We start from the raw sequence: 12,115 nt of genomic DNA, 5'->3' as shown, positions 1-12,115 counted from the left end.
ACTTGGAGGGCATTAAGCTTGGTGAAATAAGTCAGACAAAAACAAATACTGTGTGAAATCACTTATATGTGGAATTTAAAAAATACAACAAACTAATGAATATAACAACAACAAAAAGCAGACTCATAGAGAACCAACTAGTGGTTACCAGTGTGGAGAGGGAATGGGGAGGGAAATATAGGGGTAGGGGATTAAGAGGTACAAACTATTAGGTATAAAATAAGCTACAAGCATATATTGTAAAATGGGAAATATAGTCAACATTTTATAATAACTATAAATTGAGTAAAACCTTTAAAAACTGTGAATCAGTGTATTGTATACCTATAACTTATATCATATTGTACAGCATCTACTTTAACAAAAAAAGATGATACTAGACAAAATACCAATGAACATGGAAAGAAGTAGAATGGCAAGAGAATAGGTACATACACTAATTCGTTTTGTCATTCATGGAATGAGTAAATGGACTCAATTTCTTTGGTTGATGAACAGAAAAAGTAGTCTTACCCTATAGTTTAGACATAAAACTAACTATGAGTAGATAGCCCTGTTTATTTCCAAATACTCTATTAGCAGGAAGCAAATTAAAAAAGAGAGAAAAGAAAACTCAAAAGAGCAAAAGATAAATATAAGAAAAACACACAAATATGCAATAAAATGACAAAAACAGGATCAAACACATCAATTTCATGTGATTCTACTTTTTACTATCTTTAACAACAAATAGGGAAAACTTGTCAGACTTAACAGTTAAGAAATATATAGAAGAAAAGAGCTCTTTCCTAATAGCTATAGAAAACATAAAATCTAGGAATTAAGAAGAATGTGCAGGACCTGTATAAACGTAACTAAACTACTTCAGAGGCAAAATGTAGACAAACTGATAAACTCATCACATTCTTGGATAGAAAGACTCATGAAGAGGTCAGTTCTCTGAGTACCAATGAGTTCAATGCAATTCTAATAAATATTCCAGGAGTACTTTTGCTGGGGGAGTAGGGAAAGGCCATGAGAGGACTTGGCCAAGTGATTCTAAAGTACTTTGTAGGGTTAAACATGGGAGAATGGTCAGAAAAGCTCCAGAGAATGCAAAAGGATTAGCCTTAGTAGATACTAAAAGTTCTGCAGTGCAACAATAGTTAAAAGTACTTTACTTCTATAGTAGACGGATCAACGGAATGAAACACTGCAGAAATAAACCTAAGTCTTAGGGAAATGATAATGGTATCGTTTCAGATCAGCAGGGGAAAAGAAATCATTCCATAAACAATGCTGGCATAAGTGGCTAGCAATTCTGAACATTAAAAAGTTTAGAGTACTATCAGATCCCTTAACCATTAAACAATGTATTAAATAAAACGATTCCAGATAGATCATAGACAAAGTTGTATTTCTTTTCTTCATTTCAAAATGAAAAAAAAAAATCTGCCTTAGTACAAATGTCATGAAAAATAAAGTTAATGGACAACCAGGGGAAAATGTTTTCAACACATGACAAAGAGCTAATATCCCAATATACATTGAGATCTTAGAAATTATTATGAACGGCATAAATAACAAAATGGGCAATGGCTGTGAATATCAACTCACAGAAGAAACACAATAATTCCTAAGTATATGAAAAAGTGCCCAACTTCATTAATAAATGCATATAAACAAAATAGTTCACACATTATACTGGCAAAAAAATTTTAAACAATACAGTGTTATGAGGGTAGAGGAAAACAAATACTATAAATATTATATTCTATTGGTACCTGCTGCAGTTTTTTAAAAAGGAAATGTGGCCGTACTTACTCAAATAAAAAAAAGTTTCCACTATTTGATCCTGAAATTCCACTTCTAGGAATCTGTCTCCAAAAATGGTACCCCATGTCAGCAAAGTTATATGTCTAAGACTGTTCACTGTGGTGTCGTTTATAACAGCAGCAAAGTGGAAAACCCACATGTCCATAAATAAGAGAACAGCTGAATAGGTTATGACATACACATTCCATGCAACGTTCTGCCTCTAAAGAGAATGAAGCAAATCTGTAAATGCTGAAATGAAAAGGGTCCCTATTGTTAGGTCAGAGAAGCAGACTACAAAATATGTCAGTACCATTCTGCTGTTGTTTTTCTAAATCTATTTATACAGATATGCTATACGGGTGTGGAAAACACTGGGGCCACATAAGCAAACTATCACAGTGGTTACCTCTGGGTGGTAGGACTGCTGAGAAAGAAGGAACAGCTCACTTTTTCATATAATTTAGATTTATTGAGAAAGTATTACCTTTACAAATTTTATAAAACCTAGACAGATGTTGGGCTAAGCTTATTTTAGGCCTAGCTACAGAGTAAATTTGCATTCTTAAAACACTAAGCTCCCCAGAGCCAGGACTATGCCTTCTTCTTCTCTATGCACTTGGAGCATGTTTTGCATATAGTAGGTGTTCAGTAAACATCTTAACACACTTCACTGAACAAGAGAAGGCATTCTACCTGCTGAATCCGCTGTGTGCAGTTAACTGCGAGTGAGAGATGTGTGTGGTGTCTGTAGATGAGGAAAGAAGGATAACAGACCAGATTCACAGCTGTTTCCAAGCTGTTTGCAGACCATGAATCTGAAAGAAAGCTGAGTGTAAACTCCATCAGGCTTTAATTATTACCTAATGGGGAGGTTCCTCTCTTTGGATCAGAAGAAACTCATCCAAGAAACATCCCTGCGCTGCAGTGCTCAGGGCTGTGCCCCTCTCTGCAGCAGCTGCTGAGAAACTTGCAGGTTGCTGTGGTCCAGGCTGTGGCGAAGCTGAATTCCTGCCGGCCGTGCAGGGAGAGATCAGCGTTTGCTCAAGAACATGGAGTCGGTAAGGAAAAAATGTTTTTCCTGCTCAGGCTTACCCTGAGCACAGAATCATTATGCACTGAAGGGATACCAGACACTGGACAGAAAAAAACTGAAACTGATGCATTCTCCTGCCAGGGAGGGGCACCCATATCACTCAACTGCTCTCAGCTGCTGATACCTTTCTTCCCTTCTTGCACCTTCTCAGTCTTGGGTCTTGTCGTCCTCCATGGGCACTGTACAGGGAAAGCAGCTGCAGGCTAACGAGGCTGCAGACCCCACTCCTGGGGGGGAGCGTGCCTGGGCTCCCTGCCTGATGCAGAACGGGTGCAACATCCATGCCAAGACCCGGCTCCATCACCACTTCGACGTCCCCCCGCCCGACCGACAGAGGAAAACACAAACTTCATATACTATTACCTTTTTTAATTCTCTTTCATCATTCATGTTTGTTTAGAACATTACAGTAGGCATGAAAGGAAAAATAACTGCATTTTAAAATGTATATTATAATATATGAAACCATGCCATTATCTTTTAGGGAAAAAAAGCATTCAAAAATTAATTTGATATGAAGGTTCAAGATTAAGACCAACATCCAAGTAAGCCATTTGTAAGGTTAAGTGCAAGTTGTGTTTTCATTCCAATGAGTTTACAGAGATGCTGGCATGACGTGTATGATTTGAAACAGTCAAATCCTCGAAGGTTTTTGCACTTGGATTTAAATAAAAACTAAAATGTCAGCATAGTTTCAGTGGCTTTCAATTTCCTGTTTGATCTCAGAAATGTATGGATGGTCTTTGCCATGAGCTACTTCCATGATGGCAATGGCCTAGGAGAGAGAGAACAGGGGTTGAGAGCCTGAAGCCAGTCCCCTTGCCCCTCCCCCGGACTAACTTTAATTCAGGCTGGACCTCTCTGCTTGAAGGCACAGGAAGCAAACTGGCTTTCAGAGCCTGTGTTAGCCTCCAGAGTCTGGCTTTTTTTTAAAAAAAAGAAAAGAGGACAAGATTCTCTCACATCCAACTAGTCACCCAGTCTCTACGGCTGAGGAAAACATTCTTCAGTAGCTGAAGAAATGATAGAGAAATTGATTTAGGGACAAACCTTTTTGATTTTAGTTCATATTACTAATGTGTAAGACATGACTAAACCGTTTTTCCCTTTCAAAAAGTGCACGCTTACATCTTTATACATATTCTTTAAAAACTTAAAAATAGGCACAATTTTCATGTGAGGAATCCAGAGAGCACATACTTAATAAGGTTTCTTTAAGTGCAAGAGTTTCCAGTGGCTCCATTACTTTCTAGCTGTGTAACCTTGGGCAATTTACTTAACTACTCTGTGCCTCACTGTCCTCATCTGTAAAATAGGAATAACACATACCTCTCAGAGTTGTTGATACACATAAAGTGTTTAGAATAGTGCCTGGCATATAGGAATTACATACCTAAGGTAATCCATAATAATTTATTTTGCTCTTTTGTATTCAACTGTATTCTTCACAGATCGAAAAACTTAAATTATTCCCACGTCCCCCAAAGAGGGAATTTTTGATGGCCTGTGACTCTGATGGGCCTTCCTTTCTATTCTACCATTCTCTTCCTAGATCTCAAACCAACAGGAGTGCAAGCCTTCAGGAATCGCCTGGTTTAAATGTCTCTCCTTGCCCTCTGCATTCACGTCAGGACTCGTGTTCCTTCCTCAGATCTACTCTATCCTTCAGTGATCAGCAATTAGTTACTTAACAGCACTCTGCCGTTGAGACCTAACTTTATTAATTAATTTTTTAATTAATTTATTAATTAAATTTTAATTTAATTTTTTTTTCCAACCTCACCAAAGCAATAAATGTCATCTTAGAAGACAACTTCCACAGTTTAAAAACAGAAAATTTTATTAACTCCCACTTCTAGGCTGGGTCAGCCCTGGCCCTTCCTTTTGGGATGTCGGACCTTACTCCATCTTTCCGTATACTGTATCGGGAAGATTTGGGGAATCTGGAGAATTAGGCATCCAGGCCTAGCCCACGGCCCCAACTTTCACAAAGATTCTCTTAACAGGTATAAACAGACTGTCCAAAGGTTACATTTTATCAACCTTTGTCTTCTACATAAATAATAATTGTCCCAAAGATTGTATTTTATCAACTGTTGATTCCTATATAAACAGCAATGAGAACCAATACTTGGGATGGTGGCTGTGCTTCTGTGAGCGGCAGGTCCTGGCACATAAACATACTCAGTGAACGCTAACAATGATTATTAAGCCCATTTTAGCAACTGCAAGTGGATAATCGTCATGCTGAGGGCCTCTCCAGACCCAACTGCCTTGATTTCACCACAATCAGGCATCACGAATCTATAAATCCTAAAGGGCAGAAATTTGGAGAATTCCCTCACTACGGTCTCCTGACCTATCCATGGCCTCTTTTTTATTTTTCCTTTCTTTTTATCGGTAATAGTGGACCAGAAAAGACATTTTAATAATGCCAGCCTCGTATCATGATCACATACTTATAGCACTTCCATGGCTTCCCAGGGGACAAAGGGCAAGTACCCCCTTCCCCACAGCCGTGAACCTGTAACCACAATGTGGACACCCCTTTCCCAACAGAAGGGTCAGGATGCAAACGTGCCAAAGGCTCAGTTACTTCCTACCCTGCCGCCTGCTGAATCCACCCCCCTCCCACTCCTATGGCTGGAGGGCAGCCAAGGGCTAGTCTTTCTCCACAACTCCGTCAGTCACCTGAGTCCTGCAGGAAGGGAGGTGTGAGGAGTCCGGCAGGCACTGGGCCTCCTAACCTCACATCACACACATACCTTCTTCAGAGCTCTCTCTCCAGCAGCTTTGTTCTCCAGGCCCATGTACAATCTTCCCAGCTTCAGCCACATGGAGGCCACGTTGAGGGAGTACAGAGGATAGTGCTTACTGGAAGGAGAGAAGAGACAACAGGCCACCTTGTCAACGCCTGCCGAGAGCCCACAGGCCGGGTGCAGTGAGCTGTGGCCGCCCAGCTGGTGGCCACACTCTCCACGGCAGCCAGGCTCCTCCAGACCCCGGCAGGTGCTGGGTGGAGGGCACGGATGGTTCAACCCTGTCTACCCATCGTGGATGCACTTCATTTTATGCAGTTTGTGTGTTTCTGAAAAACCACATAAAAACTACAGGGGAGATCCTATGGAAAAACACGTATAAACACAACATTGAGTCCCAGCCCCAGAGTTTTGTCTTTTAGGTGCGTGCATCGCAGGGCATTGGGAAAATTCCCTCTTTATGAGGACAACAGGCCTATCCCCTCATATTAAAAAGACAGTATACTTAAAGATACAAACATACCAGTGTCTCAAGACCTCGGCTTTCAGTCACACTCTATGATATCAGTTGGTTTGGCAAAATTATAAGCTCTCTGAAGTCAGGTACACACCTCCTACTTCTTCTAGATATTCCTTCTCTATTGCCCAGGAGAAGGCTTTGTAGACAGCAGGTATTCTCGCTGGTTTTAACTGAAGGCTGACTGATGGGGCCTGCCTAGGAAGGAGCCATCTCCCTAGGAACAGAGACCAGGAGGCAGCTGGTGTGTGTGTGTGTGTGTGTGTGTGAACACACGTGTGTGTGTTCAAGGTGTTTATTTACAGGCTGGTCTGTTCTACCTGCTCTATCCTCAAAGTCCATCCAAAAGAGACACATTCTAGCTGTATTCCTAGGCAGCGGGCAGCTCGCTGCCCAGAGAGATCCCTAGAGCCAGCAACCAAGAGGCGGCCAGGGCTGGGCCCCCCGGGAGAGCTCCCTAAGCTAACAGAGGGTCCAGCACAGCAAGCCCTGCTGGGAGAGCAACCACAAAGCCAACATTCACTCTCATTCTCTGTCTCTCTCCCTACAGATCTACAGAGGGAAGTGTACATGGCCCAGAGGACTTCCTCACCCACCTCAGGAAGAAGGACAGGCTTTGAGATTATCCCTAAAGTATCAAATTCTGTTTCCAGGAGCAGATTTTAGGAGCTGGCTTCCCCCATGGGCTCCCCCTGCTGGCTAATCAGGGCACTGTGAGGTAAGTGGAGGGCCGACTGGGCAGTGGAAATTCAGACTGGACATAAACTTTACAGTCCCCAATCTTAGAACTTGAAGAAGTACTGAGTGCTTCTCAAAAGCCCTCAGGGTGCTTCTGGAACACAGAGATTTCAAGTCCAATACCCAGAGATTCTGATCCACTTGGTCTTGGAGAGGACCCTGTAAATGCATAACGTAAATGTGTTTTAACAGACGCCCCAGTGATCTGATCTAGGCCAGCCAGGCCCTGAAGTGGCTACTCAGAACCTCCTTCTGTCACCCACTTTAAGGTTTACTAACCCTCTCAACGTGGAAACTTGCCCATGGTTAACATTCATTATCACTACAAGTTAAAATCCAACTTATTTTATTCAAATCTAGGGGAGGATATTAAATAACCACGGACAACACACCAGTCCCAGAGTTTCCCCATTTGCAAAACAGATGCTGCACCCTGAAAAACGCAAAGAAGGGGATAGAAAACCACTAATGGATTACTAAGTGCCATCTAACTTGGAAGGCATGGGAGGGGAACGAAACAAACCGGTGGCTTTTGAATACTGGTCTGAATTAACTACTGTGGACGGAGTACCCTGGACGGGTCCTGGGAGGGATCCTGCCCCAGCACCCGCTGCGTCACCTCAGTCTGCCTCCCTGGGTGCCTCTTCCGGGTGGTGGAGGGCACAGGCCGGGCCCAGCGGAAGCACCCTGTGCCTGCACCTCCAGATGTGTACAGAGGACAGGAAGCTGCTCCTGGCATGCTCCAACATGATAGCGTCAAGACAGAAGAGCCAAGGGACCATTCTCAATCACCCACTTCCATTCTGTGCTAAGATGACGGGAAGCGCCACTGCAATCACCTGTAGGGCTGGATGATTTTCTGTCCGTACCGCAGGGCTCCCTCCCAGTCCTGCATGTACAAGCAGACGCCCATGGCCTGGTACATCATGTGCAGCATGTACACGTTACTGTCCTCAAACACACAGCTCATCTTCTCCTGGCTGAGCTCGCAGATCTCCAGCAGCTCACTAGGGGGTGCTCTAGAGTCAAGGACAGGACAGGCCTGGCAGATCAGCTAGGAGGCTTCCCAAGGCCCCAGGGGCAAGGAGTTGCTATTTTGTTAGCTCCACCTCTAGCTTCACCCTCCGAAAAAGTAAATTACAGGAAGCCCGGCAAAAGTGAAAGGAGTCCTATTTTTCTGGAAGAAAAAGACTAGGAGAAACTGGAGACCTCAGCTGTTAAACACGAAGAATTTTAGCCACAGGGAACAGAGCCTCCTTTCAGCTGTAAACAATATTGATTAGAATCAAAAATCTTCAATTTTCTAGTTAAATTTAAATCCTCACCCAAGCTGAGAATTTTCGCTAAAGTTCTTAAGGAAAAAGTCCCCACCATGGGAACGTTCTTTTTTACACTCAGAAAAAAATGTGTCTTTCTCCAATTTCCTGTCACTGGTTTTCTTTCTTTCTTCAGTACGAATCTAATGCCTTTTCAACACCCAAGAAAATGCTATACCACAGCGGTTAAGAATATGTATTGTGGGCTTCCCTGGTGGCGCAGTGGTTGAGAGTCCGCCTGCCGATGCAGGGGACACGGGTTCGTGCCCCGGTCCGGGAAGATCCCACATGCCGCGGAGCGGCTGGGCCCGTGAGCCATGGCCGCTGAGCCTGCGCGTCCTGAGCCTGTGCTCCGCAACGGGAGAGGCCACAGCACTGAGAGGCCCGTGTAACGCAAAAAAAAAAAAAAAGAATATGGATTGTGCTAGCAGACCTGGGAAAAACCTGGCTCTGCCCAGGTGAACTGTGTCCCTTGGGCAAATTACTTGCTATCTATGAGCCTGTTTCCATCTGTTACACAGCAAAACCCTTGGTGAGGTGCCTTGCCCAAAGGAAGATACCCAGTCAGTGAGGGTCTTCAAGGAACAGTTCTGCAGTTTTAGACAATAAAAGTCTTCCACAAGGATGCGCTCCTGAGCAAACTAGTCAAAGAGGAGAAACAGATAAGGTCAACATCATGAAATGCTGATGTAGTTGACTCCAAGGGATGGATGGCGAGTGAGTCTTTAAACATTTACCAGGACACATCCTTCCTCCAATGTTCAGAATCTGAAACCCATTCTCCCCCCGTTCCCCGTGCCCAACTCCCCAACAGCCCCTGTAAGGGAGGGCTGGTTGTAAAGGATATATTTGTAGTGCTTGGCCCGCCGGAACTCCTCAATGACATTGCGTGCATATCTGACCATGTCACGGATGGCTTCTGCCTTTGGGGGATCATTGAGCTTCCGGATTTCCACCTTGGCCTTATCCTGAGGAAAATGTCCACAGGTTACTTCCCACGGAGACCATACTGATGGGGAGACCTCTCCAATAGCACGTTTTCCCATGCAGAGGTAGAGGCCTACCCATTCTAAAGTTACAAAAGAATGAAAGGGAATCAGGCAGGGGATCTAAGAGAAGTTCAATACTCATTGCTTTTTTACAAAAAAACAAAAATATTCATTTTTTAGACCCTCCTTATCGAGGCAAGACACCGAGAATATGTTTGCTGTGGGCAGATGTGTGTGTTCAGACATCTGTGAAATTAAGAGAATAGAATAAGGAGGGGTGGCACTGACAAAATAATTTAATAATAATCTTCAGATTCTGGTGGATAGGTGGGAAAGCTTGAAAATGTTTCTCATGTGCTTTTTCCCTTCCCTCTCTTTTGAGCAGCCATTTCTTTTCAAGACATAGCAATTTGGCAAATCCTTCTCTTATTTGAACAATGTGATGGAAATGTTTTAACCAGCTGCGAGAATCAGGTTTGAACAAAGATCTGGTCTAACTGGATTCCCCCGGGCTATGCTAGTGAGGCGGTTTAAAGCCTCAAAAATACGACAGGAGGAGACGCCCCAAGTCAGACAGGGGCGCTCACTTGGCACAGAGGCCCTGAGAGAGCGCACAGTCAGCACTTGTGCCGGGTCGGGGAGTTTACCTTGTCTTTGGTGGTGCACTCCTGGCACTCACAGGTGAAGAAATAAGAATCTCTTAACCGGTCATTCCTATCTTCTGTTGGGTACAGGAGGTCAATGTAGCTGGTAAAAACCTAAGGGGGTCCAAAAAGTTGATGTTGCAGATTGCTACAGGCCAACTCACGCCTCATCCTGCCTGTCGCTCTGCAAACATTCCTGATGGTGACCTTGCAGGGACAGGAGGGCCAGAGCTCGGGACACAGTCTTTTACCTTAACACACTGAATTCCTCAAACCGAGCACCTGCTAGTGGTGGTGAAGAGAAAGGGCTTCTCTACCCACCTCCTGCAGAACCAAGGAATCCCTAAAACGGTAATTTGGAAGGTTGAGAGCATCCCGCTTCCTTCCTCCCCAGAGAGCAAGCTGTGAATCTGGCCCAGCAGTAGATGCCCCTGTCTTGTGTATAGAAGCAAAGGCCACGATGGGCAAAGAGCCTACTCATCCTTGGGATTGGCCCTGCACTATCTCTTCCTGGTCTTTGTTTAGCCTCTTTGATCTCACAACCCAGGACGGCCTAGATGCACTGCTGGGTGGGTGCAGGGGGAACATGAACACACACACAGTGTGTGTCCCTTTATCCTGCCATCAGCTGGCAATGGACCAGGAAGCTCGGCTCAGCAGGCCGGGACAGGCCAGCACAGGGAGGATGCAGCTCCTAGGCCACCAGCAAGCTGCTGCCTTACCCAGCCGGGCCAGAGAACTTGGAAAAGTCATACCTTTGGGCTCGTCAAGTTCTCCCATCCTTGCTTTTTTCTAACGGGCTCTATAACTGCGACTTGCAGCATATGGAGGAGGCCGGCATTTAACTGTCCATTATCGACTCACTGGGATGGCACTCGCTGCTCATCCCACACCATCAGGCAAACGTCTGACTGAACAGATGGATGTCCCAAAGCCGTCACTGTGCCAGTAACCTCGGGCACTGGCAGGCAGGCGAGGGTGGGGGACCCACACAGGCTAGGTGCTTGCAGGTGCCCTGAGCTCTCCCCAGTGCAACGGGCAGTAACAGAGACCCTGTGGCTCATCTGACACCCCAGGGAGTGGCTTTTTCCCCTTTGTAGGGCAGGTAACCCCCAAAACAGTGACTTGCCCAAAAGGAGGAGATTGCATTTCTGATCTGTGACAGCAGGAGGGCAAAACAACAGGAGCGAGCCTCGCCCTGCCCCAGTGGCCAGAGCCTGCCTCATCTCTTTGAAATGACTGATGGGCACATGGTGCAACAGACAGAAGGGCCCAGAAGATGGCGACAAAGGCCGCTCGCGGCCCAGACACAGCCAGTCCAGGTGACAAGCTGCTCCAGGCAGCCCCAAGCGCGGGTCCTGGTGACTTAGGTTCCTACTGACTGCAATCGGCTGTTTTAACAAAAGAGGCACAGGGCAGCCTCCACAAGACATTCGGAAACCAAGACACCCTGACTCAAAACAAGATGCCTTCCTCAGGACGAATTCCACAAAGGGTGGAAAGTCTGATTTGTACCTGGGGCGTGGGGCTCCCAGTTTAGCTGTGGGTTAGTTAACAAGGTCCAGAGAAACCGAGGCCCATATCATGTCATACACTAATCATGATACTTAAAACATTCTAAATATCCAGACATGCAACTTAAAAAATAGCATTAGAGATTATTTAAACTGAAATGTATCTAAAGTGCGTGATTACATTCCCTAAAAATTCATGTGTCTTGCTAGGGATATTAAGATTTACTTTAAAAAAGTATAGCATACATCTGGCAAGGCCTGGCCAGCGTTCTCAACGCACCTGACAGGGTAGTCATGGACCCACAGCACAGGAAAGGAGAAGGGAATCGCTGACCAGATTCGCTCCATATCCCTAAGTTAGGGAGGGAAGCTAATGGTGGCCCTTGGCCACAGACTGCCTCTACCTGTCCCATCAAGTGTGTACACCTGGCCATCTGCATTCCATTCCTAGAAAGTGAACCCTCCCATGTTCAGATGTGGAACTGATACGACATGAACCGTTGATGTCATTTCGAGTTGTAACTCGTTAGCTACTGCTGGGTTGCTTTTCTCTTTGCGGGCCGGAGGGGAACAGGCCAAAATTCATGAATCAAAAATAAACTCAAACCCAATTATTTGGAAATGGGAATACACAGACTCTAAGATTGCATTTTGCTCATTTTGGCAGTCTCATTTTTCTATAAATCTCTGTGAGGAGCCTTACTCGAATCTATTCTTCCCTGCTTTCTTTTTTTGGCCACAGATGGAC

At 44.8% G+C, this 12,115-nt stretch overlaps 1 protein-coding gene across 2 annotated transcripts in view; it reads right to left on the bottom strand.

Moving 5' to 3' along the window:
* Window positions 1–1,041: 1,041 nt before the first annotated feature.
* The window catches only part of SMYD2 (SET and MYND domain containing 2), a 53,103-nt gene continuing 42,029 nt past the window's right edge, over window positions 1,042–12,115 (bottom strand). For both annotated transcript variants that reach the window (XM_079916554.1, XM_079916555.1), the window contains 5 exons: window positions 9,857–9,967; window positions 9,068–9,188; window positions 7,744–7,918; window positions 5,656–5,764; window positions 1,042–3,665 (listed from right to left, as the gene is read on the bottom strand). In XM_079916554.1, the coding sequence (XP_079772680.1) occupies window positions 3,585–3,665; window positions 5,656–5,764; window positions 7,744–7,918; window positions 9,068–9,188; window positions 9,857–9,967 (597 nt within the window). In that variant the 3' untranslated portion in view covers window positions 1,042–3,584. The remainder of the gene's footprint in view (window positions 3,666–5,655; window positions 5,765–7,743; window positions 7,919–9,067; window positions 9,189–9,856; window positions 9,968–12,115) is intronic.

Source organism: Stenella coeruleoalba (assembly GCF_951394435.1).
Source record: "Stenella coeruleoalba genome assembly, chromosome: 1".
In the NCBI taxonomy this organism is placed as follows: domain Eukaryota; kingdom Metazoa; phylum Chordata; class Mammalia; order Artiodactyla; family Delphinidae; genus Stenella; species Stenella coeruleoalba.
This window is presented reverse-complemented; position numbering and strand designations above follow the sequence as displayed.